The following is a 27693-nucleotide window of genomic DNA, read 5'->3' as shown; positions in this document are numbered from 1 at the left end:
AAAAATCATGTGATCACAAAATAGATGCAGAAAAAGCATTTGATAAAGTACAGCACCCATTTACGATAAAAACACTCAGCAAAGTGGGAATAGAGGGAGCATTCCTCAACATAATAAAGGCCACATACGAGAGACCTACAGCCAACATCATCTCAATGGAAAAAAACTAAAAGCTTTCCCACTAAGGTCAGGAACAAGATGCCAGTGTCTTGATTACTTGGGAGATTTGACTGAACACTTCTTCCAGGTCCAAGATGGTAATGGATATCCATCCGAGGAACAAGAGGCATAACCTGCTGACGATTCCTTGCTCAGAACATGAGGTTTCCCTGTAGAGAATAACATGAAAGATAAGCTCACAAAGAACAGTACTTTACAGAAATGGTTTCAAAGTCAGCTTTGTATAGGTGTCCCACTTACTCCAAGCAGTTTGCGCTTCTGGGAGGGTTTCTCATGCAGGACGACACAAGGTTTCTGGTTGTTTCCTCTTTCCCCATTTTGTAACCTTCTGCACAGGCAGCCTGACTGCCTGTCTACATAAAATCACTATCCCATTGCTAGGCTCCATAGAGAGCTAAGGTATAGACCTCTATCTACCTCAAAATGACTCTTAGCTTCAGAAGGAGTTACAACACTTCGAGTAAAATGTACTCTTATCTTTTTACAAATCAGATAAACAAAAATACTAAAATGAGTAAAAAGCAGGTAATATGATGTTTGGCCTTTCCTTAACATGACCTTTCAAAGTACTAAAGTCAATAGTCACAGCACTGAACACATTCACAGAGCACATGGAATAAGTCTCTTAGCTTCAAAGAATGAACACAGAAAAAGATACATGTAAAAACAAAGCCAGTAGGTATGAAAGTGAAATTTCAAAACACTTCAGTGCATGAGAATTTTTACATCGGTGCCTGTAAGTCATTACTTAGCTCTTTCAGGTCATAGTTAATTAATAGTCAAGGAATTATAAGGCTGAAATTAAATTTCTTGATAATTTAACTTACTTCTTACACGTAGCGTGAACATTTTTGTGAACTGGGCATCATCATTTTCTGCATGGAATATGTATTCTCCTGGCTGGTGTTTGTGGTTGCAAAACATAGATACACTGTTTTAAAAAGAATGGAAGACAGACTTAGTGCAATTCTTACAGGAGATGCTGAAATGAATGATGCTGTGCATGGGAGGAATCTCCCTTAGACATTCACTCTCTAAAATTCAATGGACAAGGAGTGTCTGTGTGCTGGGCCCTTGTTACTCAAAGTATGGTCAGTGGGCAGTCAGCAGCAGCACCTGTGTTATCCGTCAGCTTCTTAGAAATGCAAAATCAGGCTCCAACCCAAGCCTACTAACCCAGAGTCTGAATTTTAACATGATTTCCATGTAATTCCTATGCAAATTAAAAATTGAGACACACTGACCTAGGCTGAGGCTCCTCAGAGAGACAAGAAGATTCCCACCCCTGCTGTTCTACATATTCTGGACTAGTCCAAATTCCCAGAAATATGGAAAAACCTCTTTGCTGGAGGACCCCATAACTCCCCTGCTTCCTAAGAGAATGGTTCTCTGGCATTGATCCAAGCGAAACCTATGACCAACCCTTGACTTAACTAGCAATGAACAGTGATGAGAACTCAAATCAATTGAATTTGTACAAAATCTTTGGGCAATCTCAGCAGGCTCTAATAACCATTTGGAATGCTCATCAACCACTCAACACATTTTAACATAGACGACTTGATCTTGGGGGTTATCCGCCACATCTGTCATGTATACGAGATGCTGGCTATTGTGGTGGGATGTGGGATAGTATAAGAGAGTTAGGGGAGTGAGGACATGTTGAATATGCCTTTATGCATTGAAGAAATAAAAAAGTTCCCTTCCCTGAGTGGTGTGGCTCAGTAGGTTGGGTGTCTTCCCACGTAGCAATAGGTTGAAGGTCTCTGGTTAGATTCCCAGTCAGGGCACATGCTTGGGGTGCAGGCCAGGTCCCTGGTTGGGAGTGCGTGAGAGGCAACCAATCAATGTTTCTCCCTCATGTCTATGTTTCCCTCCCTCTCTTTCTTCCTCCCTTCCCCTTTCTCTAAAATATACATATATTGATGTATAAAGATTTTTTAAAGTTTCCCTTAGATTAAAAAAATATAAGGCTTTTTCAGAGGTTATTTAATTAGTCTTCATCTATACAGCCTACTTAAAATGAAAAAAAAAACAAAACACGAAGACTGGGTATGGGCAAGGTAGAGACATAAGCAGGAGGACCAGAGTGGGGGCCAGCCATAAACTAAAAACTATAGAGGATGCAAAAAACATATAAAATATGGCTCCTGTCCTCAAAAGTATATCCAGGTAGGTGGACAAAAGTACACAATAGAATAGTTATAACATTAAACAATATAATAAGGTCAAGAGAAGGTAAGTGGATCAGAGACCAGTAGAGATGAGTCAAATTTCAATGGCTTCCTAGAAGTGGGACTTGTACCAGATCTCCACAAATGAGTTAGTTTTAATGATAGGGCAAAAGAAAAGACACCTGAGGAGAAGCAAAAGCAGGACTTAAGACATGAGATGGAAATTCATACAGCCACAAAGGAGAGTAATAGGGAGGCCAATGTACTGAGCAGAGGTGCTCGTTGGGATATGGGTAGAAAAGAGGGCTAAGTGGGTAGGGGAGAGCCAATGATCAAGGACCTTGAAACCCAACTGAATTATTTAGACCTGATGGAGAAAGCAGAAGATGCTATAGATTCCTGAGCAAGGGAGGATTATCAGGAACACTATTTAAATTTAGACTAATGGTCATAGGAAAAGTTTATTGGAAGGAAATCTGGAGGCAATTGTTGAAACCCAGGAATTCGTTCATTCATTCATTCATTCTACAATTATTGGTAGAGCTTATTTGAGAAGAATCAGGAATACAACAGTGATTTAGAAAAAAATAGGTTTCTCTTCTCACAAAATTTATAGTTTGGGGGTGGAGGCAGATAAGTCAATAAGCAGTTACAGTATTATGTGGGAAGTCCTAGGAGATGAGTAAAAATTCAGATTTAAACAGAGCATGAAAAGATGAGCGTTGCCTTAAGGTAGGGAAAATGGGAAAGGAGAGGAAAGAGCAAACCAAAGAAGGCACCTGGAAAAAAAGAGAAAGCAGGTGCTGGATTGGATATGGAGATGAAGGAGAAAACAGAACGCCAGCTGATGCCTACGATTCAAATTGCACAGCTAGCAAAGGATGGGTAGCTTTGAATCTGTGTTTATCTGACACCAATGTTGTACATCCTTGACTCTGAAGCTGGAAGGTGATTCTGACTGCATGTCCGATTCCAAGTCAGGGCACATGCCTAGGTTTGGGGTTCAATCCCCAGTCAGGGTGCATATGAAAAGCAATCGACCAATGTTTCTGTCTCACATCAGTGTTTCTATTTCTCTCTTCACCTTCCTCTCTCTCTGGAATCAATAAATATATCCCCATGTGAGGATTATTGTAAGTGAGTAACATTTTTTAAAAAGTAAAAAGGTGGTGGGAGGAAATGGAAGACAATAAACAATAAAAAGAAAAAATGTTAAACCTATTAAAAATAGTAAAAAGGGAATTTTTTTAATCCTGACCTACTTCTGGACAACAAGAAGCAATGACTGTGAAGTGCAAGTGGTAGAAAGATTAGGGGAAAGCCAACTTGTAACACTAGAGAGAAAAGTAAATTCTGTGATTTCCAGACTTCAGTGAGACAGAGTTTAAGTGGCCAAGAGAACAATGTGAGCCACTATAAAGAAACATGTCATTCTCACTAGACAACATCTAAAGAGGCTGAAAAGGAGCAAGAGAAGATTTAAAAAAAAAAAAGAAGCCATGTGGCTAGCCAGGGACCATGCCAAAAGCACAAATCAATTTGATAGAGGAAGAAATGACCAGTGCAACTACTGATTGTCATGCTGTCCAAAGCTAAGTGTTCGTAAATTCTTTCCCTCCTAAGTGTTTTGTGCCGTCTTGGTGGAGTGTGACTGGCCCTGGTGTCAAGCAGATAGCATCTTGCATGTCCTCAATCTCAGGTAGGAAATTGGTCACATAAATAACCTGAAGGCAGAGGTGATTATCCAGGTCGTTTTAAACTGCTTGCCTTCCTGTTTATGAGTCAGTCATAGCAATAGAAACAACAGCATTGCTGAACCTCCTCTGGAAATTCCGAAGGGATCAACCTATTAAGTGGCTAAGAGATTCAAAGCTTCCTCCTTCCCTCAGTGTTTTTCTGAAAATGGTCAGCTGGTATGAGACGGGACATGAGGGAATTGGAGTTTACATTGACATAATATCTCAGTGACTAAGATGTTCCCTCACTGTACGGTATAGAGGGTTTTCTCCTCCAAACAATCAAAATACAGGTCATTTTAATTCTCCATTTAGCGCCTACAGGGAAGAGTTGAGAAAGGCAGCCTCTTTCTAGTAGCTCAGAAAGTAATTTGACTATAAAGTGAAGAATGCTTTACTCAAAGAACAAGGGGTTACACAGTCAAATCGAAATGCCGAGAATAATAAAATGGGCCCTGGGGAAACTAGAGAGCGGAGAGCTGATGGACTGAGGTGATTTACCGAGAAGCAGATGATCCTCTCTTCCTCAGACTCAAGTCTCCATGGAGGCCCAAGGAGTGAGTGTCTTTAAGAGGAAATTACTAAATAATTATAAAATTCTAATAATTTGGTTTTTTTTTTTTTTACCATGAAACTAGAAAAGGCAAAGGTAGATTTGTTTGTAATTCAGTTTATAGAGATAAAAAATTGTGGAAACTAACAGATGAACTATCCTAGAACCTTTTCTCAAGACCAGGCTATCAGAACTGCCGGAAAGTTACAGTTTGATAAATTGTGAACACATAAAGGCAAGCCGTAGTGAACTTGGGGGTAATATTTGAGGAAGTAAATTGGAGAAATGAAGCTGTGAATGTAGGGAACCTGAGAGGCGCCTGGCGCACACACTGTGACCACATCAAAGCTTTTTCAGGAGTCGTGTTATTACATAAACCTTTCAGTTGCATACAAAAACTTATATAACCTTTTGAAACAGTAAAACACTGTACTTCACAAACAAAAGTCAGTTTGATTACTCTATTGAATCTATGTGGTGGGAAAAGGAAGCTCACTGCACTACTCTTGGAATTTATTGGTAAATTTGAAGTTTTTATGATAAAAAGTGGAAAAGAACTCAGATTATAATTCAGTCTGCCATCCCCTATCTCAACACTGAGCCTCGTGTAGACAGCAAAAGACATGTAGAGCACTAGTATTCACATATTTTTTAAAAAGATTTCATTTATTTATTTTTAGAGAGAGGGGAAAAGAGGGAGAAAGAGAGGGAAGGAAACACAGATGTGCAAGAGGAACATCAATTGGCTGCCTCCCGTATGCCCCTCGGTGGGGACCTGGCCCGCAATCCAGGCATGTGCCCTGACTGGGAATTGAACCAGAAATGTTTTGGTTTACAGAACAATGTTCAACCCACTGAGCCACACCAGTCAGGGCTGTTGTTCATTTAATGCAATATTTTGACTACTTTTTTTTAATGAGGAAGTTGGCACCGTATTCCTTTTGCATTTGTATTAAGTGGTGCATCATTATCATCAACAAATGCTATAGCTCTTTAAGAACTTTTTAAAATAAAATGAACACTGAGTGCTGGGTGTTGTGGTAAGTGCTGTGTGTGGTCCTTGCAGCGCAAAAAGGATGCACTGACTCATCTTTGGCCCAGGTTTTACACTTGGAGTTGCATTCCAGGTGTGACAATGATTTGTTCATTTATTAAACACCCTTGACTGAAGGAGGCATTTAAGATAGAGAAATGACAGACAGTCAACACTTATGGAGTGTACAAACTCACTGGTGAGATTCAACACACAAAGAGCTTAACTATATCACCAGTTCATGATAAATGAAAAGTAAAAAACAATATGGAAATCAGGACCTGCCTTGATTCAATCATTTAGCTAGATAGTTATAAGATAACTACTTGGAGTCAGGAGCATAGATTGTGATTATGGAAAGAAACCAAATTAATTTGCCTACTATTTTAGTCCACGACCCATGTATCAGAAACATGGTCCTCTAATCAATGAATCTGTAAAATCTTAAGAGGATGTACCAGGTGTCACCAGCATAGTAGCAATGATCTCCCAGGTGGCCTGTGGCACCTACACATGGCTCTATAAATCTGAGGAGGAGAGAAACACCACCTTATTCACCCTGGTAGCCCCACAGAGCGTCAAACTCATCAAGAAGATATTGAAGGAATATTCACTGAACTAAATTGAATTGATTTTTTAAATCTTTGAATTGGGTTAAAAAGAGAATCCCGTAGGGCCAAGGGCTTCTCTGACACTGGAGGAAAACAAAGTTTTCCTTTAGCATTGATTATTGGGCAATTTCTGGACCAGTTTTTGAAAACAAATCAATACACCGACAGGTAATGCTTTCCTGTGTTTCAAGGGCTTTACTTCCCCAACCCTCTGCAAACCTGCTGAGGGAGAGTCCTGTGCTCCCTACAGCACGCACTCTCAAACAGGAAGTGACACTCTGGTGACTCAGAAAACACCACAGAACCTTGCTCAAACTAACAGGATTCTTTCCGTTTTTCAGGTGGTAGTTACAGTATCTGAACTGATTATAAAACTCTCTCATACTGTGTCCTCACATCTGCTGTCTCCAGTGTCAAGTCAATAATACACAGACTCATAACACAGTCACTCCTCTGTTAGGGCAACAAGGAGAGCTGTGCTAAGAATGATACGGAGACCTGGAGCTCTGTGTTGCCTCACCTGTATCCATCATCAAGGCTACTCTGTTCGCAAGGAAATGATATTTGAGAGAAGGTCCATGTACATTTGATTTGTGGGTATGCTTTAAACCTGACAGAAAAACAAAACTTTTCATGCTGGTCAATTTCATAATCTTCATTGGTTTTGGAAACATTTATAAATCCCTTTTCTGTTAAAAAAAAAGCATATATAAATTAGATGAGATCCATATGAAACTATATTGAGACAATGAATACATTTTGATTCATCAGTTTTAATGCAAGAAAACTCTTTGCACACAATTTCTAAGGGTTGAAAGGTCATATACATGACAGCTGGCCATGTACAGAGTAGGGGTCCTCAGACAGACTGACTCTCTCAGTGACACATGCCATGTAAAGTAACCTCAGGGCACAAGAAAAAGAACAATCTGGCCAGCAATACTCACAAGCCTTCCTTGTGGAACACATTTTTATCAGTGTGATAAGAGAATCACTTCACATTTTAGCATTTAATTAAGCTGAAATTACTTAAGGCATGATTATTTTCAACTCCTCCCTAGTCTACCCAAATTTCAATGCATGTAGGTACTTGTCGGGATCTCTCAGCCACTGTTCACTGTCCTCTTAGTTCTCAGAACAAGCATGTATTAACAGCCTGTTTCTCTCTGCCAGGTTCTGGGACTACAAGGACAGAATTACTCCTGTCCTTAAGAAACTTACAGTCTACTGGAAGACAAAATTCTACAAACAGATGCTCACATTACAATGGAGTAAGTACGAAGATAGTGACATTCAAGAAAGCTCAGTTTAACTGGAAAAGGGAGGCAGTGGGCAGCTTACGTTTGCAAAGCTATTCTGATTCAGTGTCTTTATCAGCTTTTGACACTAACAGTATATTGAAATCCAAATTGGCAGCACATATCTCACAGTCCACACTAAAGCAACTACAAATCAGGATGAAGATTGCGTGAGCAGCCTGCATTACCTATGATGGTAACCAGCGCGGACTGACTGGGATGCTGGGAGGAGGAACAAGTGTAGTATCCAGTGTCATTTCTTCCCACTGACGACACAAAAGCAAACAGAATCCGTATCATAGTTCTGTTTGTGGAATAGGTGCTCATCTCAAAGTAGCTGCCCTAGGTTTTAATAAAACAAAATGAATTTAATGATTTCAACTGGGACTATGAGCTCGCTGTTTCTGCATTTTCAGAATGCAAACGGATCATATTACCTCCTCCAAGGCTTTATTTTCTAGTTTCCACTTGAGCCCGAATCTATGGTTTACATGAACAGCTTTGCACCTTATCCACAAGGGCTCCCCCACTTTAAGAAATAATTGTGGCAGTGTGGTCTGGGGAGTCTGATTTAGGTCTGTAAGACAAAAGCATTCCAAGTAAAAAAAAAGTGATTTGTCTTCATCACAAAATATATACCAAGCATTCTGAAGGGCTGTGATTTTGATGTCATTGCAAATGTTATGAGCCTCTTATTATTGTATTAATCTTTAAAAATAAATTCATAGAAATATTTTATTTTTTATTAAATCCATAGCACTTACAGATCCATAATATTACATTTAAAGTGGTATAACAGGACCATAGAATTTCTGAAGTTGAACGATCACCTAAATGTTTACTGTTAGTCCCAGGCCGTTTCTAAGGAATAGTCACTAAAAAAACACATACATAATATTACGTCTTACCTATGGTGAACAGCTTGGTACATTCCTGGCCCAGCTTATTTCTTGCACAGCACCTTATGTCTGTTCCAAATAACTCACGAAGTACACTTTTCTCCTTTGTAACAACAGCTGGACTTTCTCCTTTACAACTACAATTAGAAAATAAATGTCATTTAACTAAATATGCTCTAAAATTGCAAATGAATGTTCAGAAGAACACAGTTACAGGTTCTAGAGCTTTTTTATTAAGAGTTTTATGTAGAGCTTTATTAAGAGCCTGGCCTAAAAGTGCAAAGAGGGGAGAAGGTCAAAAGGCAAACAATAGCCCACATCTGTGATTTCAGTAGAGTCCATAGGGAACTAGCTACTCCTTATCTCAGCAATTAGAATAACACTAGAATTACATAATAAAACAGTTTCTCTGTGTGTGTGTTTGGTGACTCCTTTCTTGTTGTTTAAAGAGGGAGAAAGAAAGAATTGAGAAAGGGGACAGAAGGGAGGGGGAGGAAGAGAGAGAAAAGGAGAGAGCGTGATGAAGTTGTATAATACAGTTTAACAAGGTAGGTGTCTTTTCTTTCAAGCACAGAAGGGGACAAACCAGTGAGAGGGAGAATGGCAAAGTCTTCAGTTCCCAGAGCTGACTGGGGAGGGCCAGGCAGCCCTCCAGAGGGACGCTGTCAGCCCTCAGCCCCATCTCAGGATTTAGCAAGCCCTTCCCTCTCCTTCAGCAGAAGATGGACTTTGGTTCCTCCTCAGAGCTTCCCTAACTTTGACCTTCCCCAAAACAGATACAGCTTTTGGAGTCTAGTTATTGTCACTTTCCCTCTTTTTATCATTTAGTCAGAGGTATTCTTCTTTTTGTTTGTACATCATTCCTTGAGAGCTTTTTTTTTCCTTATTATAATGAGGCAGGAAGGTAAGAAGCTAGGAAAATTCCCTAGCAAGTGGAATGGGGAAACAGAGATGAAAAGCTGAACAAACCAGCTGAGCAATTTACAGCCAGATAATAAATCACAAGGTCTTCTCTTGCCTAACCAAGGACACTTAGGAGCATATGGTTTGCACATTCTAGAGCATGCTGGGGCAGACCCACCTCAGTCCCAGTCCCTCTATGGTGACATTCTTTGATGGTGAAACTGACCAGAGAATGACACTGGCCCCTCTATACACTTATTTTGATCAATAGCTTGTAGAAGGACACACCTAGAAAGCTAATGAATATTCTATTGAGATCCTCCCCTGAGATTCTCCTAAAATTCTTGCCTTTAGAAAACAGATAAAAATCCCTCAAGATAAAGGAAGCCTGTGAGTGCTGTCCTCGGAGCACACCTGCACCTCCCCTTTTCTTGGGCTTGTACTTTTGCTTTTTCTCCTAAACTCCAAGGGTCCCCAAGAGACTTGCAACAAGGAAAGCAGCAGGCAGCGGCAGCTTGTCCCAGGCTAACCCTCTGAACCTGTCTCTAAGGTCCATTTTCTATGCCCTGTCAATGAGCTAAATTTAAGCAGCCTAGCCTTGGCTCACTTTTGTCACTGTAACTTTTACTTCTCTGTGAGTCCACACAGCCCCCAGGCCCACAAGGCTCACTTTCATATAATGTTTCCAGGGAGCCAAAGCAGAGCACCCCTTAGATTCTCTCCTGTTGTTTCTTCTGTCCTACGCCCTTCCTTGTTTCACTGCCCCCAGCTTTCATAAACTGGATCTCAGAATCACCTGGACAGGCCTTGTGAAATCCTTCCTGCACAAAGTCAAGGACACACATAGTTTAGGCTAGCCTGAGGTAGACCCACTCCAGGCCAGTCTGTTTCAGGGACAATAAGACAACAATAGTTGGATTCACTGTAGGAATTTTGGAAAACTTAGGGGGAAAAAGAAACAAGCTTTAAATTACCTAGATTTTGGTATGCAGCTCTCTAATTTTTGTGGTTGTGGTGATGGTGGTCTATGAACACAGTACATGTACATCTACAGGTAGTCTCTTTTTTTCTTTCCCATTGAAAATTTGGGATCACATGCATGGCATTTGATAACCAGATTTCTTTTTCTCCTTTTTAGTCCCATTTTTAAATAAAAAATTTTCCGTAAATTTTAATTAGTTCAAATTGCATGAATTCTTACTTTGTGAAAACTTAGCTATGGCACATTCAAAAAACAAAAATAAGCAGTTATATGGTATTTACTGTCTGCCAGGCACTGTTCTTTGTGTTTCAAAAATTTCAATTCATTTATCCACCATAGCAATCTTATAAGGTAAGTACCACTACCATCCCCATTCTCCAAGTCCACACAAGTAGTAAGCAAACTAGGGCTAACTCAGGTTCAAACTCAGGCTAGATTCTAAGTTTAACAATCATATTAAACTATTCTTCCAAAATGAATAGAATAATCACAAATTAAGCATTTATTCACAGGTAATTTCTTACTTATAGGGAACAATATACTAAAATCTCTGTGTTTCCTTTTCCCCAACCAGACCCTCTGGGAGTTAACAACCCTAAAACTTAAAAGGGCTTTTATGTCCAGCAAGGACCCTGCAGTTGAGTGACCAGACCCAGGAGCGTTCCAAAAGGCCTCTTTGCTAAAGCAGCACTTCCCATCCTCCCTGGAAAGTCCACAATGACCATTTGCTAGGGGCCAAAGTTCCCTGTGAACATGGTGACAGATTGAACTGTGCATCCAGTACGATGTCAGCTGGTTTAGAAAAAGACCAAACAAGTAAAGGAATCTTAGCAGTTGTCTCTATTACATGTCATACCTTTCACTCTGTGAATTGCAGAACACCCACTTCACAGTTGGTTTCGGAATGCTCTCAGACACACAGACCAGGGCATCCTGATTTTCCATTTTTCTGAAGTACGGTCTCCTTAATGTGTAAAGCTGTGTATCTAAAGCATCACAAATTATTAATGTTCTAATATTTTCAACATAATTATCTTAGCAGCCCCCTCAGAAAAGTTCTACATCATTAAGAAAACCTAGTATTTTATATCATAGCAGTGTCTTCTGCTCCACTCCAAATATATGTAATAATATAACCCCTTCTGACCAACATAATAGATTTAACTCTGGCTGAAATGCCAACTTTAGTATTTATGCTGTTAGCCAGTTTCTTTGGGCACAGGCAACTCAAGACAAGTGGAGTGAAGCCATGTGAAAATACAGATATTGACACAGTAGGAAAAAGAAAAGTGGAAATAACCTGAAGTTTAAAACCCATACTTGTATAGTTGAAGACACCACTGTCTTCACATAATTTTATCTAGATTTAGGCAGAAATATATGGTTTTAGAAATGCAAAAGTATAATAGGATGGAGTTAAAACGGAAACGGAATAATACCGAGTGTTAACTATAATTGAAAAATAAAATTAAAAATAAAAAGAACTAGAACTGAATTGAGAGGTTTTACTGGCCTCCCGTTCACACTGGACCACCACTCCTTCACCCCTCCCCCATCTGCCACTCTTGCAATGCTGAATATATAAACTTTCTTTTCACTTCTCCTTGGCCCCCTTGGGGACAGGAGTTTACTACCTTTCCAAAGAGATCCTTCCATTTTTCAACAAACCTTTTTTTAAAAGAAAGTTTCCCTATGCTAAATTGAAATCTCCCATCTTATAATAAATTTTATCTTAAAGTATTTCATAATATTTTATATATATATGTGTGTGTTTGTATGTGTATGCATATATACACACATACACAAAAGAATATATGAAAATATGAAATGTGAATTTTGGAGCATAATAATAAAAACTAATACCCATGGACCCATACCCAGGTCAATAACCGGAATATTAATTAAACCCCTTTGAATCAGCTTCTGTGCTTTTCCCCCTCTCTCAACCCTAGGTAACCTTTATCCTAAATTTTGTTTATCATTCCCTTGCTTTTAAAGTGTTTTCACCACTTTGGCTGGGTGGCTCAGTTGCTTGGAGCATTGCCTCACACACACAAAAATTATAGGTTCGATTCCCGATAGGGGCACATACAGGAGGTAGCCAATTGATCTCTCTCTCTCTCTCTCTCTCTCTCTCTCTCTCAGATGAGTGGACGTGTCCTTGGGTAAGGGTTAAAAAAATGTTTTCAACACATTGGCATGCAACCCTAAACAATATATTAGTTTTGTTTGTTTGCTTTTGAGATTCCACAGAAAGTATCACTCAATATGTAGTCTTGCACAACTTCATTTTCATCCACTCTTATGTTTTTAGTTCATACATTGTACTTCATTTTTTCTTACCACTACATAGTGTTCTACTGGTGAATATATCACAGTCTATGACTCCATTTCCTTGCAGTGGATATTTGGGTAGTTTCCAGTTTTTCATATTATCACCAATGGAGCTAGGAACGCTTTGTGCACTCACACTGAGGCAGCGTGTAAGTTTCTTTAGTAACACACCTAGGAGTAGAACTCCTGGTCCATATGGTGTGAGCACGTCCAGTTTTACACATAATGACAATGTTTTCCAAAGTGGTCATACTAATTTCCACTTACATCTCAGGACCTGACATTGACTAGTGCTCCCCATACTCACCAAGACTTCCGAATTCGCAACCATCTAGTGGGTATAAAATGATACCTCGTTGTGGTAATAATTTGCACTTTTTGATTATTAATTTAACATATTTTCTGACCATTTAGTTTTTAGGTTCTGAAAAAGAAATGACCACTCATGTCTTTTGTTCATTTTTCTAGGTTTGCTTAGAAACATAGAAACTAGTATTAATTCTTTGTTGATTATGTGTTGCAAATATTCCATTTTCCATTGGTTTTTATCTTTTCTCCCTGTAATTTCTGACCATTGGCCCCAGTTCAACCCTCTAGAGCAAAGTGTCGAAAACTACACTTAAAAAAATCAGACCTGGGGCTTCCACATGTAAATCTTTCATGCATTCAAAATTAGAAACCAACCATTTCATAAGTTATATAAATGCTGTATACTTGAAACTAATATAATATTATATGTTAACTGTAATTGAAAAATTAGAGAAAAACATAACTGCTACCAAAAGAAAAACAAAATTAGAAACCGTCCAAGGAACTCTAACTATTTAGACCAGGTTTCCCGAGTCACATTCCAGAAGAATTCCCTCTACGTCATCGCACCCTCTCCCCTCTGCCCCCTCTGCCGCCCATCTGCCCCTCTCCTCAGAGACATTGCCTACTCTCTGCTAACTATCGCCAGTTCCTTCTGCTGTTCCTAACTTCAGGAATTCCAAGTTCTTCACTATCCTGGTTGCTCTGGGTCATCAATATTCATTTGGGAAAAAATGGAGAACTGAAAATAATAATTTTCTACTAATTTCCTGAACCTAGACAGGAGATTTTTATGAACACCGCCAAGGATCAGATTTCCTTTTTTCCCAACCATGCCATGCTGGCAGTTAACATAGAACCTGTGGTTCACGAAACCCTTTTTCACACTGACTGTTGCCAAGTCTCACCTGATTTTTTTGAACCTTGCCCCTCAGGTGAATGCTAAAAACAGATTACAATGTATTTGGATGGCTGTCGTTAAAATTTTTGTAAATCTTAAGTGAAAAGAAGATATTCGAAGTATAACTGAGACACAGCAGATGCCTACTTACCTTAAACAAATTCAAATATTAACACTGAGAGAGAGAGAGAGAGAGAGAGAGAGAGAGAGAGAGAGAGAGAGAACACGAGAACAAGCAAGAAATCTCTTATTCTCTTCCATCCGGAGGCACACAGACTCACTGTCCCACAGAAGGGGGTCAGGAATCAGGAAGGGAATAGAGAACAAGACCAAACTCAAACAGCAACAAAAGGTAGTTCTTATCTTTTGAGCTCCTAAGGCTCTGAGTCCACAAATCTCAGAGTAATTGAAGGGCTTTTCAGAACAAATATGGCTAATTTTGACTTAACCTAATTTTTGCCTTACAGGATAACTTTAGAACCGACACCCCATCCCGAATGCCAGTCAAATTACACTTCTGGGAACCTAACTGGCCACAAGTGCTGTTGTCAGCAGCTTCGACTGCAAGCCCTGTGCAGTGTGGTGCAAGGAGCGCAGACCTGGCCGAACTCAGCTTTAACTGTGCCCTTCATCACACCTCTCAGTGTGTCCATTTTCTCTCCTATGTGTAGGCAAGATCACTGTGAGGATGGAGAGGGTACGTGCAGAACACCGTCACAAAGGCTGGTCCTGAGCCTGGGCACGCTGCGGGTGGGACTCATGGGAACCACACCTGTGCCTTCTAGTCACTGACAGAGAAGAGGGGGCCCCGAGTCCTACCAATGTGTAGCCAGGGATCTTAACCTACTGTGGCACAAGCTCAGAGTTTTGGGAGGCCTGCCCTGGCCCCTAAGAGCAGTAGGACCTATGGGAATGCACCTGCCTCTTGTCCTGTCTGTCACGGGAAGTAAAGTGCTCAGTTGCTCACTGGGCCAGTGCGCAATTGAGAGGAAACAAGAAGCCAGAAGACATACACAGGTGGTGATTCTGCCACACAGTTGCCTCTCTGGTTAAGAAGATTTGGATTATTCCTTGCAGTTTGCATAGTGATCGGGCATTTGTATACATACAGCAGCCACTAGCGAGATGCAGCATTTTAAATTAAAATGTTAATTTACTGAAGTTAAATAATATTAAAACTTCGGTTCCTCAGTCGTGCTGGTCACATTTCGAGTGTTCGACAAACACGTGTGGCCAGTGGCTACCATCCTGGAAAGAGCAGACACACTCTAAGAAATGATGGATTGTGCTAAGATCTTACAATCTATGAGGTGTGTATTTTTATCCCTTTTTTTTTACAGGTATAGGAATTGAGGCTCAGGGTGACTGAGTGACCTGCCAGAGGTGATAACAGCAGATCCAGAATAAGAATCCAAGTCTTCTGACTCCAAGATCAAAATGTTTTCCGTTTCTTCCCTGTCAGCCATCTTTCACTGAAGAGAGGATGGCCTGGTCTCTCAGAGTGCTGAATCTGGTACTCCATGGGTCCCATCAGAGTCTCAATAGGTCATACAGATGACCGAATTGAATTCAATCGATTCAACTGCACATTGAGGGAAACCTGTATATTAAGTGCAGAGCACCTAGGAAAAACTCATTCTAAACAATGTCATCATCTATGGTGAAGACCTAGGAGCGAGGTGCACTTACTTCTTATACTCACTGTAAACAATATAGTGTAATTGGTCGCGGCACCCTGAATAAAAAGTAGGTATTCTCCAGCTTGTGTTTCTGTCATTTTCAAAATGAACATGGAAACAACGCCTCTGAAAAAGCAAGAAAGAGAACTGGTTATTTTGTAAAATGTGTGAAACTAAAACCAAAATATTTCATACTGAGTCAGAAGCCTGTCGGGTGTCTCCCACATTCTGTCTCTGACTGGTGTGCGGACTGCTGCTCCGTGGAGAACACAGCTTCTGTCCTGTGCCCAGAACTCAGCCTGGGCCCTGTTAGTTTGACCTTGATTTTTAACCAGCCTCTCCCTTGAAAGCGAAGGACTTCTGTTCCAGCACCTTCACCTCATGCTTTCCAAGCCTCTTGGAGGGAAATCTTCCATCCAAAACCACAAATGTGCAGGGTGTGCTCCCCCTGGCAGTGGCAAAACACCCTCCAGTCACACTGGCCCAGTCACCTGGCCACCAGACTCAGTTCCCATTTTCAGAATCAGATCACTGTATAAGCAAGATACACTGAGAAAGACAGTCTGTGCCTCTCTAAATGAGAGGATTCAGCCGTAACCTGACACAAGACATTTTCCTATGAAGTAATAATGACACTGACATATCACATAGGCATAAAAAAGAAGATGTCTTAATGTTTGTATTTTTAACTTTTCAGATATTTGGTAAAAATAAATTTGGCTAGTGGCATTCACTCAAAGAAACAACTTTGGTGTGTGTTTGGCAATACTCATTCTCATTAAAGCCCAAAGTATTTCTCCAGCAGTTTGTTAAGCAATGTTGGATTTAAATGGACACTTTCTGACTTGTAGATCTTAACTATTTCCCTGACTGAGTTTGCATCAGCTGGGAGTTGATAGAGATGCAGAATCTCAGGCATCACCTAGACCTACTAAACCAGAATCTGCATTATAACAAGACCCCCAGAGCATTCAAATGTACCTCACATCGGAGAAGTCCTGCCTCAGAGCTCCAGGCGGCGGAGTTAAGAGTATTAGTGCTTGCACTCATCTAGACAGCAAATTACTGGGTTATATATACATTTGACTTGTTTCTACAGACATTTTTGTGATGGGCCTTCTTTCTCTGAACCATTCCCTCTCCTCATATGATCTGCAAAAAAGTTTCTACAAATGTTTTGTTACTAAGTTAAATAATCCACACAGGACCTATCTATGACTTTGGCTAACAACATGGCTGCCCATTCTAAAGCAAAAAAGGCTCTTTCTCACGGAGTGAATAGAACCCTACTTTTTTACTTTTTTGGTGTCAATCTAGTGATAACCGTTGTGGCATCAAATTTTAATAAGATTAGCAGATCATTTCTTGAAGCCAAAATTCTTAATACAAGAGTGTTTTGGTTCAACCCAAAGACAAAGGTAACCGAAAAACAGAAGTAATACAGTCTCAAAAGAGGAAAAGAAAATGAATGTGTTCAAAGATTTAAAACCAAACTTCAGAATTATAGCCACTGTCCTGAAAATTACTCAAGAGTTTGCTTGAACTTAAAGAAACAATAGAAATACTTGGAACAAGTCCACCACAGAGATGCCCCCCCCCCCATTATGTCATTTGGGTGTCAATTACTGTCATTTTGTTTTGGAATGACAACATCCCTTCTACAGCTCTTGGGCACCAAAACATCTCCAAGAATTATAGAGAAAGACAGTTTTAGAATTATTAATTGGACATTTAAATATCTGTGCCGCTTGCTTCCTGCCCCCATCAGATCTCAGCAAGAGGACAGGGACAGCAGGCCACAGCAACCAGGACAGCTAGACGCAGGCTTGGATGTCAATGCACAAATATTGGCTAAGATATTTTTCTGGATCATGAGACCAATGTTCTTCACAGAGAGATCAATTTCTTGCTAAAACATTTTGTGGATATCACATTTCCATTCTGTTTCTCATGCTGTGAGACAAGAGATAAAGCCAGATGTTCTTTTCCCAAGCATTTCCCAGAAAGAAGCTTCTTGCTACTCGAACTAGAAGGTAATGAAAACTTTTCAACTCTTTTATCTTTAAGACAATTAAAAAACAAGATACCTTAAAAATCCCCAATAGTCTTTTCACTATTCATTTCATATTTTACCAGCTAGTCTCTGCTTTGTCCTAGCTTATAGGCCCTAACTATACCTACCTATATGTCTATATATAATTTTTAAAATTACTAGATTTGTTTAGAGCAATGTTAGATTTACAGAAAAATTGAGCAGAAAGTACAGAGAAATTCCACATACATTCTTCTGCCTACCAACCCCCTCCCCACAGTTTCCTTATTAACATCTTGATTGGTGTGGTATATTTGCTACAACTGATGAACTATTATTTACATTGACTAAAGATCACAGTTTACATTAGGCTTCACTCTTTGCATCGTACATCCTATGGGTTTTAACAAATACATGTAATGCCGTACATCAATGCCCTAACTATATTTTTAGTTTATTATTTCACTGGAGATAAGAGTTACAGACATTTATAAATAAACTTTAAATGAAGCAAAAACTATTTTTATGTCAAAAATGTGTCTGCCGAAAATCCTTATGGTTGCACATCCATACCCCTCCCTTACCTGTTTTGTAAATCAAAGCGTGGTTGGCAATTCAGGGAGCTGTGTTTAAAGACCCAGAGACAGGAAATGTTCCCCGGGGTGGTGACCAGCACTTGCAGTGTGATGGACGCAGACTTGTCTACTTCTACAGTGGCTGCTTCATAGACTGCCTCCTCCGCACTTGTAGGCCTCAAGGCACAGCCAAGGTCTTCCGGGGGTTCTGATGCCTGTGTTACAGATGAAACATTGATCGGTTGCTTCTACCAACTGGGGACCTGTTGGTTGAAGCAACAGGTCATGTGCCCTGACCAGAGTTGAACCGGCAACCTTTCAGTTCCCAGGCCAGTGCTCAACCTACTCAGCAACGCCAGAAAGGGCACAAGTGCTTGTTGAATGCAGCCTCTTATTTGGAACATTTACCAAATATTGATATGTACATGTTGATATGCTGCAATAACAACCCCTTGAGAACATATCACTGACTGGAAATTTCATTAATTATAATTCTCTAAAAAAGAGAGAGAGAACTTTAGGCTCTATTTCTAAGATGTTTTACAGGCTCTAAATGGGTTGAATTTTGTCTCCCCACCCAAATTCATATGTAAAAGTCCTAACCCCCAAGACCTCTGAATGTGACCTTATTTCACAATAACATCTTTACAGAAGTAAAATGAGGCCTTTAGAGTGGGTTCCAATCCAATATGATTGGTGTCCTTATAAAAAAAAAGATATTTGGCTCTGACCAGTGTGGCTCAGTTGGTCAAGCATTGTCCCCCCAAAGTGAAAGGTCACCAATTTGATTCCCAGTCAGGGCACATGTCTGGGTTGTGGCCCCAGTCCCCCCACCGGCTGGGGCACATGAGAGGCAACCAATCGATGTTTCCCTCTCACATCAAGGTTTCTCTCCCTCTCTGTCTCCCTCCCTTCCCCTCTCTCTAAAAGTAAATGAATAAAATCTTAAAAAAAAAAAAAGAAATTTGGAGAAGATAGACACTCAGGGAGAATGCCATGTGGACATGAAGATGGTCACCTATGAGGCCAGGAGAGAGGCCGGAGCAGAGCCTTCCTTCACCGCCCTCAGAAAGAAACAGCCCTGCTGACACCCAGATTTCAGACTCCAGAACTGGAAACAGTGAATTCCTGTAGTTTAAGCAACCCAGTCTGTGAATCTTAGTTATGACAGCTTTAGCAAACCAATATACAGACAAGAATCACAAAATTTGTAACAAATGAAAATAAGAATCTACATAATAATAATAAACTGATATATGTGATAAAGAAAATATAAAACCAAACTATTTTCTGGGCAGATATTCCCCATAGGCTCACTGCCACCACCACACTCTGCCTGCTTCAGAAAACTGAGATATACTGAGAGGAGGATGGGGTAGCAACTTCTGCTTCTGGAACCCTCACCCCCCACCCTCTGACATGTAGTATATTTCATGCACAAACATACACTAAAGCTTCTTCAGGTGAAGAGCAAGGTAACTCTTCTGCTACTGGTCATAAACCATATTTCTGGCTTTATTTGTTCACTTATTCAGTAGTATCAGATACATTCATTTAATTAATATCTGATAAGTGCTGGACCACCTGCTAGGCGATCTATGAAACCAGAAAGAAAAGATACTATTCTTGTTCTTAAAGAGGTTTTTTTTTTAAAGACTTTATTAATTTAGTTTTGGAGAGAGGGGAAAGGAAGGAGAAAGAAAGGGAGAGAAACATCGATGTCAGAGAGAAACATGGATCTGTCGCCTCTCACACCCACCCCAATGTGGGGTCAAACCTGCAACCCAGCCATGTGCCCTGACTGGGAATCGAACCAGTGACCTTTTGCTTTGCAGAATGATGCTCAACCAACTCAGCCACACCAGCCAGGGCCTTAAAGATTTTTGAGTCTACTAATAAACTGAAGTAAAACTGAAATAGAATGTCAACCATAAAAAGGTACTGACTACTTTGAAAGGTAAAATTTAAGTGCTCTGAGAATTCAGAGGAGGGATAGGTAACTTCCAAGCTGGGGCTGTGGGCATACCTCACTGAAGTCCAGCAATGAAGCTGAATCTTAAAAGATGGGTATTGAATAAAGTTTTTAAAATCTGATGTACTTAAAGAAAATACTTGCAATATATATTACAAATAAAGGACAAATACCCCTAATATATAAATAAGTTTTAAAAATTGAGTGACACAGGACAATAAACAGCAGAAAAAGGGGCAAATGAAATGAATAGACCATTCACACACAAAATATAAAGAATGGTCCTTTAACATATGAAAAATGCTCAACCTTGCCTATAATTAGAGAAATGTAAATTAAAACAACATTGAACTATCGCTTCTCATCTATCAGACTGGCACAGATCTTAAAGCAGGGCAACACATTGTGTTGGTGAGGCTGTGAGGACATGGTTACCTTGCTACATTGCTGGAGGATTACAACCTGGTACAACCCTTCTAGAGGGGAATTTGGCAATACCTAATAAAACTATATGTGCACTCACTGTTTGAACCAGCAATCCCACTTCTAGAGATATACCTCCAACAATTAACTACAGTGTCACTTGTAACCGTACAATATTGGAAATACCCTAAATGCTCAGACGTAGGAGAGTGGTCGAATGAACTATGGCACACCCATATGATGGAGAGCTATAGAACTGTAAAGAAGAACAAGAAGGGTCTCTGTGCATTGAGGTGAAGCAATTTCCTGTATGTACTGTAAGGTGAAGAAAGCTAAGCACAGAAAGTATCTGCTTTGAAGCATGCTACATTTCATACAAAAAAGAAGGGGATATAAGAAAATACACATGTATCTGCTTGATTGCACACAAGAAATACAGTAAATAATAATAATAAATCCTAAAGGAATTGGTTAAGTACAGGAGGTAACTATAACTAGAAAAAAGATGAAAACTTGGTAATAAAGATAAGGGGGGAGGGATACTTCTCTGAGTACACCTTTTTATATTGCTTTGTTTTTTAGGACCATAATTGTGTTTCAAATACTTATAAAAATAATAATTAACACCAACCGGGATATGAGAGGAACTCAGAATGGAGAACAAACCTAATTAATTTAATGTGTAACAAATAAATAATAACATAGCCATAGTGAAGGGGGTAGAAAAGTAAAGAATTGACCTAAGGAACTTCGGAAAAGAACCTTTTGGATACCATAAGGTTAAAGACAAAAATAACTGAAACACAAATACAGTATTCTAATTAGCACACCTGTTTCTCATTGGGATGTGGGTTAATAATTCTGAAACTAGTTTATGTATATACTTGGATTGAATATATAAATAAGTATCATAGACAATGAGAGCTAGGTTTCTTACTGTCCAAGAGAAATACAAACGAGGAAAGAGGGAAAGCTGGAATGAACACTGGCACCAAATTAAAATCAGAGTTATCAGCTTGAGCTATGGTGATGGATGGAGAGATAGATAATAGATAGATAGATGATAGATAGGTAGGTAGATAGATAATACACAGATAGATGCAGACATGATAGAGATAAGTATTAAGACAGCATGTGTGGGGTCAGTACACATACACACATCTCCTAGCTCTGCCAGCTAAGAGGGACTAGAAGCAATGACATCCCAGCAGCAATGAGTACATCCAGCTCTCAGATCTTGGTTTCTAAATACTATTCTCCAACAAACCAGTGCTCCTTGGAGAAGTAGTTAACTCCAGAGCTGAGGCAAGAAAAATACAAGGTGAGCCTTAGGTTTGTTGTAGTGCTAAAATGTAAGGAAGTGCTGAAAAAAGAAGAGGATGCACTGAGGGGACATGGGCCAACCTGAAGTAGGTCTCAATACCAGATGCTGGGCCATTTGTACACCAAAACAAAAATGATAGTTTTGGGTTAGAACTCATGGAATAAAACAATATCTATATGAGTCCATACCGACATAAATAAATAATTGAATAAATAAATAAAACAGAGAAGGGATAGCTCTCCCTCACAGAAAAATGCCAATTGATACATGTAGAGGGACTGGGCAAAAAGAAAAAATCACCATTAGGCAAACATCACAGTAGTAATTGTAGAAAAAGTCCACCAATGGAAGCCAAAATCAGCAGGCAAAAACTGGAGGAGAAAAAAGATATTTGCATTTCCCCTCAAGTATTGGTTAATTACAAAGAAAAAGTAGTAACTGGGAGAAATCCAGCACACATCTTAATAGTCAAACAAGATTAAAAATGATGAAAATATTCAGATTTTAAAGAACTATTAGGTGGTTTGTAGGAATAGTGACAGCATCTTATTTTGGGTACAGGATATATTGGTAACATAGCTAAGGATATAGAAGATTATTTATTAGATTTACATGGGCAAGTTTTGTTTACTAAAGAGTGTTTGGTTATTCAAAACACCCTTGGTCTATAACATTTCCAGAAAGATGTCTCATCTGAGAACTGCGAACTATGGAATAAATAGAAACCCCCTTTTTTTTTAAGTGAGTAGAAGGAAGAAAATAGTGAAGATCAGAGCAGAAATAAATGAAATAAAGTCTAAAGAAACAAAAGATCAGTGAATATGAGAGCTGGTTCTTTGAAAAGACAGACAAGATTGACACACCTTTAACCAGACTCATCAAGAAAAAAAGGGAAAGAACCCAAATAAATAAAATAAAAAACGAAAGAGGAGAAATAACAACTGACGCCAAAGAAATATAAAGGATTTTAAGAAAATATTATGAACAATTATATGCTAACAAACTGGACATCCTGGATGAAATGGAATTTTAGTCTTCCAAAACTAAGCAAGGAAGAAAATCAGAGAATTTGAATAGACAGATTATACCTAGTGATATTGAAACAGTAATCAAGAAAACTCTCAAGAAACAGAAATCTGGACAGGTTGGCCTCACAGGTGAATTTTACCAAACATTCTCAGAAGAAATAACATTTTTCCTTCTCAAACTATTTCATGAAATTGAAGAGGAGGGAACTAAAGGCCTCAACAAAGTATTAGCAAACCAAACACAGCTATGCATAAAAAAGATCATGCACCATAATCATGAGGGATTTATTCTGAGAATTCAAGGTTGGTACAACATCAGCCACATACTACTCAAAAATGTCCATACTACCCAAAGCAATCTAAAGATTCAATGAAATTCCTATCAAGACTCCAATGACATATTTCACCGAACTAGAACAAATATTTCAAAAATTTATATGGAATCCCAAAAGTCCCTGCATAGCAATAGCAATCCCAAGAAAAAAGAACAAAGTTGGAGGAATCACACTACCTAATATCAAACTATACTATAAGTAATCAAAACAGCATGATAGTTACATTAAAACCAGACACATAGATCAAGGGAATAGAATAGAGAGCCCAGAAATAAACCTACACCTTTATAGTCAACTAATATTTGATAGAAGAACCAAGTACATATCGTGAACTGAAAACAGTTCATTCAATAAATGACATTGGAAAAATTGGAGAGATATGTGCAGAAAAATGACACTAGACCACCTTCTTACATCACACACAAGAATAAATTCAAAATGGATCAAAGATGTAAATGTTGGACCCCAAATCATAAAAATCATAGAAGAAAACATAGGCAGCAAAATATTGAACATTGCTTGTAGCAATTTTGTATCAGAACAATTTCCCCAGGCAAGGAAAACAAAAGAAAAAATAAACAAATAGAAGTACATCTAACTAAAAAGTTTTTGCACGGCAAAGGAAAACATCAACAAAATAAAAAGACAACCCACAGAATGGGAGAACATATTCACCAATACATCTAATAAGAGGTTGATATCCAAAATGTATAAAGTACTTACAAAACTCAACACCAAAAAAATAAAACAATTCAGTTAAAAAATAGGCAAAGGACTTGAATAGAGGTCCTTCTTCTCCAAGGAGGACATACAGAGGGCCAAGAGAAATATAAGAAGATGCTCAGTGTCACTAATCATCAGAGAAATGCAAATTAAAACCACAATGAGATACCACCTCACACCTGTCAGAATGGTTATTATTAAGAAGTCAACAAACAACAAGTGCCGGCGAGGATGTGGAGAAAGGGGAACCCTTTCGCACTGTTTGTGGGAATGCAGGCTGACACAGCCACTGTAGAAAGCGGTAGGGAGATATCTCAAAAAATTAAAAATGAATCTGCCTTTGATTTTGCAATTCCGCTTTTGGAAATATATCCAAAAGAACCCCAAACACTAATTTGAAAGAACATAAGCACCCCATGTTCATTGCAGTGCTATTTACAATTGCCAAGATATAGAAGCAGCCAAGTGTCTATCAGTAGAAGAGTGCATAAAACAACTATGGGACATTACTACAATGGAATACTACTCAGCCATGAAAAGGAGAAAATTTTACCCTTTGCAACAACATGAGTGGACCTGAAGAACATAATGCTAAGTGAAATAAGCCAGTCACAGAAAAACAAATGACATACAATTTCACTCATGTGTAGAATCTAATAAACAAACTGAACTAACAAGAAAAATGGGGACAGACTCATAGATGGAGAGCAGGATGACAGCTAGTGGTGGGGTGGAAGTTAGAGGGTGAGGGGTGGAGGGATTGAACAAAAAGGAAAAAGGACTCATGGACATGGGCAACAGTGTGGTGTTTGCTGGGAGGAAGAGGGAATAAGGGGACTAAATGGTAATGGAAAAAATACAATATGGATTAAATAAATAAATAAATAAATAAATAAATAAATAAATAAATAAATAAATAAAAAGCTACAGACACCCTAACATTCCACTCCACATTGAAGTGAAGAAATGCCCAAACGCAGCAGCTTCAGCTTCAAGGAAATGAACACACATGATGAGGAATGTTCACCTTTGCCACAGTTAGAATTCCTATGGTTGTTTGTTTAATGTTGTTTAAGAACTAGTGGGTCTCAATATAATCCTGAATATTGCATAAAAATATAATTTATACTACATGAAAAAATAATGCAGGACTTAATACTAGCAACCAAGACCAATCATCATTAATTTCTTTTAAAACTGTGTTTTAGCCTTGGCTAGTGTGGCTCAGTGGATTGAGTGCCAGCCTGAGAACCAAAAGGCTGCTGAACCAAAAGGTCACCAAACCAAAAGGTCACCAGTTCAATTCTAGTCATAGCACATGCCTGGGTTGTGGGATAGGTCCCCAGTTGGGAGTGTTCAACAGGCAACCAGTCAATGTTTCTCTCCCTCTTTCTCCCTCCCTTCTCCTCTCTCTAAAAATAAATAAAATAAAAAGTTTACAAAAAAGATTATTTTATATGAAAACACTTAAATGTATACATTTATTTTCTGATGTTGAAAAGACAATAAAAGTTTAAAACACTACACAAATAATATTATTTTTTATCTGCACTGAAATGCTATGTATGCAAATAGTGTTAGTAAGTCAATGTGTTGTGATATCAATAGCAATTAAAAAATTTAAATCAACCATGCCTCTGTCATAAAAAAAGTAATACAGGAAATTAGGTGTTTTAATTCATGTAGAATGTCATTAAAATCTATTTCACACTGATTCAAAAATTTTAGAATATTTCCAATATCTCTGATTTAGGGGACACATAGGTTATCATGTCATGTGTTTACGTCCTCACCTATGCAAAGAAAATATTGACTCTCTATTTGTATAAACCCTTAACTGGAAGTGTCCACAGAATTGGGTAATTTAGGTTCGCTTTTTATTGCACATAGACTTCTAATATTCTCAGTTGTCTACCATTTAAGTTTCCTTCATTTGCATAAACACCTAGGCTATGTTGGATTAATAATAAGAAGGAGAAGAGTAACAAAAATAGAGATTGGAGTCTGAAGGAGCCAGAGTTGGATTATGGAGCAATTTGCACATTAATCTGAGTGAGGTCACTGACGGTCTCCAGGCAGGCAGTGGAGGATGGAGCTGTGCTTCAGGAAGAGTCCAACAGGTCATCTGAGATGAACTGCAAAAGCAAGAAGCCACATAGAATATGACTGCAGTTAAGATGGAGTTAATGAGGGCTTGCATTAGGGAAGTAATGGTGCAATTTAGAGAATCTGAGGTGATTAGATGAGAGCGAAGAAAAAGGTGGAAATTGACAAGGCTTGGGAACTGATCCAATGTGAAAGCAAAAGACACTAAGTACTCCAAAATAGCACTAAGTTTTCAAGCCTGCGAACAAGACAGGGACATATGCAGAAATTAGTTAATACAAGAATGGGGGTGGGTTTGGGGAAATAGAAGTGGAATGAATTATGGAGGTCAATTTTAACAAGCAAATGGAAAGTTTATTTCTCTATATCCAGGAGGTAGTTAGAATTGGGGGACTCAGTCTTGAGAGAGAAATCTGGATTCTCATTAAGAAGAAAGGGAAATTCCTGTTACTTATTCATGCTGAGTATCAGTGCCCTTCCTGAAACCAAACTCAGAGAGAACATGACTTGATGGAATGGAGTGCCAGGTAGCGATGAGTATAGATGCTCATATGCACCAGATGTGAGTACATAATATACTCAAATGCATAGAAAGAAAGGCCAATATAGCCATGGCAGGTCTCAATAGTTTCCAGAGAAAACAGCTAAACTTATAATATTGATATTACTTTACCATGGGATATGATGATGTTATCCCCACTGATGAATCTCTGTTCTTATGATTGATTAAAACACACTTGATCACAGGCAGATCTTGATTTGTAATAGTCTCAAATATCATTGCTGAAAAAACAGCTGTAAAACAAAATAAAAACAAAGATGTTGATACGTACACGCCTTAGAAAGAAAATTATGTACTCAGCTTACAACCAAATGACACACAACAAAAGGTAATCAAGGACAAGTGGCCAGCAGGAAAGTATGCAGGAAATACAATTTCATAAGGGCGAGTCTTAACTATACTTCAGGAGCAGAGGCACTTAGATCAGTGCTGTTCAACAGAACGCTCTGCAGCGATGGAAATACTCCTTATCTGCGCTGCTCCATGTGGTGGTCATTAGGTACATGTGGGTATTAAGCACTTGAAATGACACTGATCAACTGAGGAGTTGATTGTTTGTATACAAACCATTTCTTCTTCTTTACAGATGCTTGTAGATCTTTGTGCACTAAAACTTTCAAAAGTATGTGCTTTTTTGAGACTATATTCATCTGCAGTATTAGATATTCAGTGGGCCTTTTCAATCTAGAAACTCATATTCTTCTCTTTAAGGATGTTTTCTTTGAATTGTTTCTTTGATTCTTTCTTTCTCTTTTACTTCTGTTCTCCTATTAGAGGGAGGTTTTCCCCAAATAAGTGATGACCCATGACAGTTTGCTTCCGTATAATAATGCAGCACAAAATGACTGTGTAAGCTCAGTGCACATGGTATGACCTGCTGCCTGATCCTCTCTCTAGAGTTATTTTTAGGTTTTCTGAGGGGCTGGTCAGCTTCACCAGAGAGCACCCTTCTCTCTTTTGCCTGCTGTCCACACTGTGGGAGTGGTGCTGACCGTTTATACTCTTTTGGGGTCCTGCAGTG

At 39.0% G+C, this 27693-nt stretch overlaps 1 protein-coding gene across 1 annotated transcript in view; it reads right to left on the bottom strand.

The window, feature by feature from the left end:
- FLT3 (fms related receptor tyrosine kinase 3) overlaps positions 1-27693 on the bottom strand; it is a 59961-nt gene that overhangs the window by 22066 nt on the left and 10202 nt on the right. Inside the window, exons 2-11 of the mRNA XM_037166872.2 lie at positions 26784-26905; positions 18209-18414; positions 15603-15718; positions 11226-11355; positions 8494-8621; positions 8023-8162; positions 7774-7927; positions 6808-6976; positions 1008-1111; positions 218-329 (exon numbers count right to left, since the gene is read on the bottom strand). Coding sequence (XP_037022767.2) covers positions 218-329; positions 1008-1111; positions 6808-6976; positions 7774-7927; positions 8023-8162; positions 8494-8621; positions 11226-11355; positions 15603-15718; positions 18209-18414; positions 26784-26905 — 1381 coding nt within the window. The remainder of the gene's footprint in view (positions 1-217; positions 330-1007; positions 1112-6807; positions 6977-7773; positions 7928-8022; positions 8163-8493; positions 8622-11225; positions 11356-15602; positions 15719-18208; positions 18415-26783; positions 26906-27693) is intronic.

Source organism: Artibeus jamaicensis, unplaced genomic scaffold, assembly GCF_021234435.1.
Source record: "Artibeus jamaicensis isolate MK-2021 breed Jamaican fruit bat unplaced genomic scaffold, CSHL_Jam_final contig_793, whole genome shotgun sequence".
Classification (NCBI taxonomy): domain Eukaryota; kingdom Metazoa; phylum Chordata; class Mammalia; order Chiroptera; family Phyllostomidae; genus Artibeus; species Artibeus jamaicensis.
This window is presented reverse-complemented; position numbering and strand designations above follow the sequence as displayed.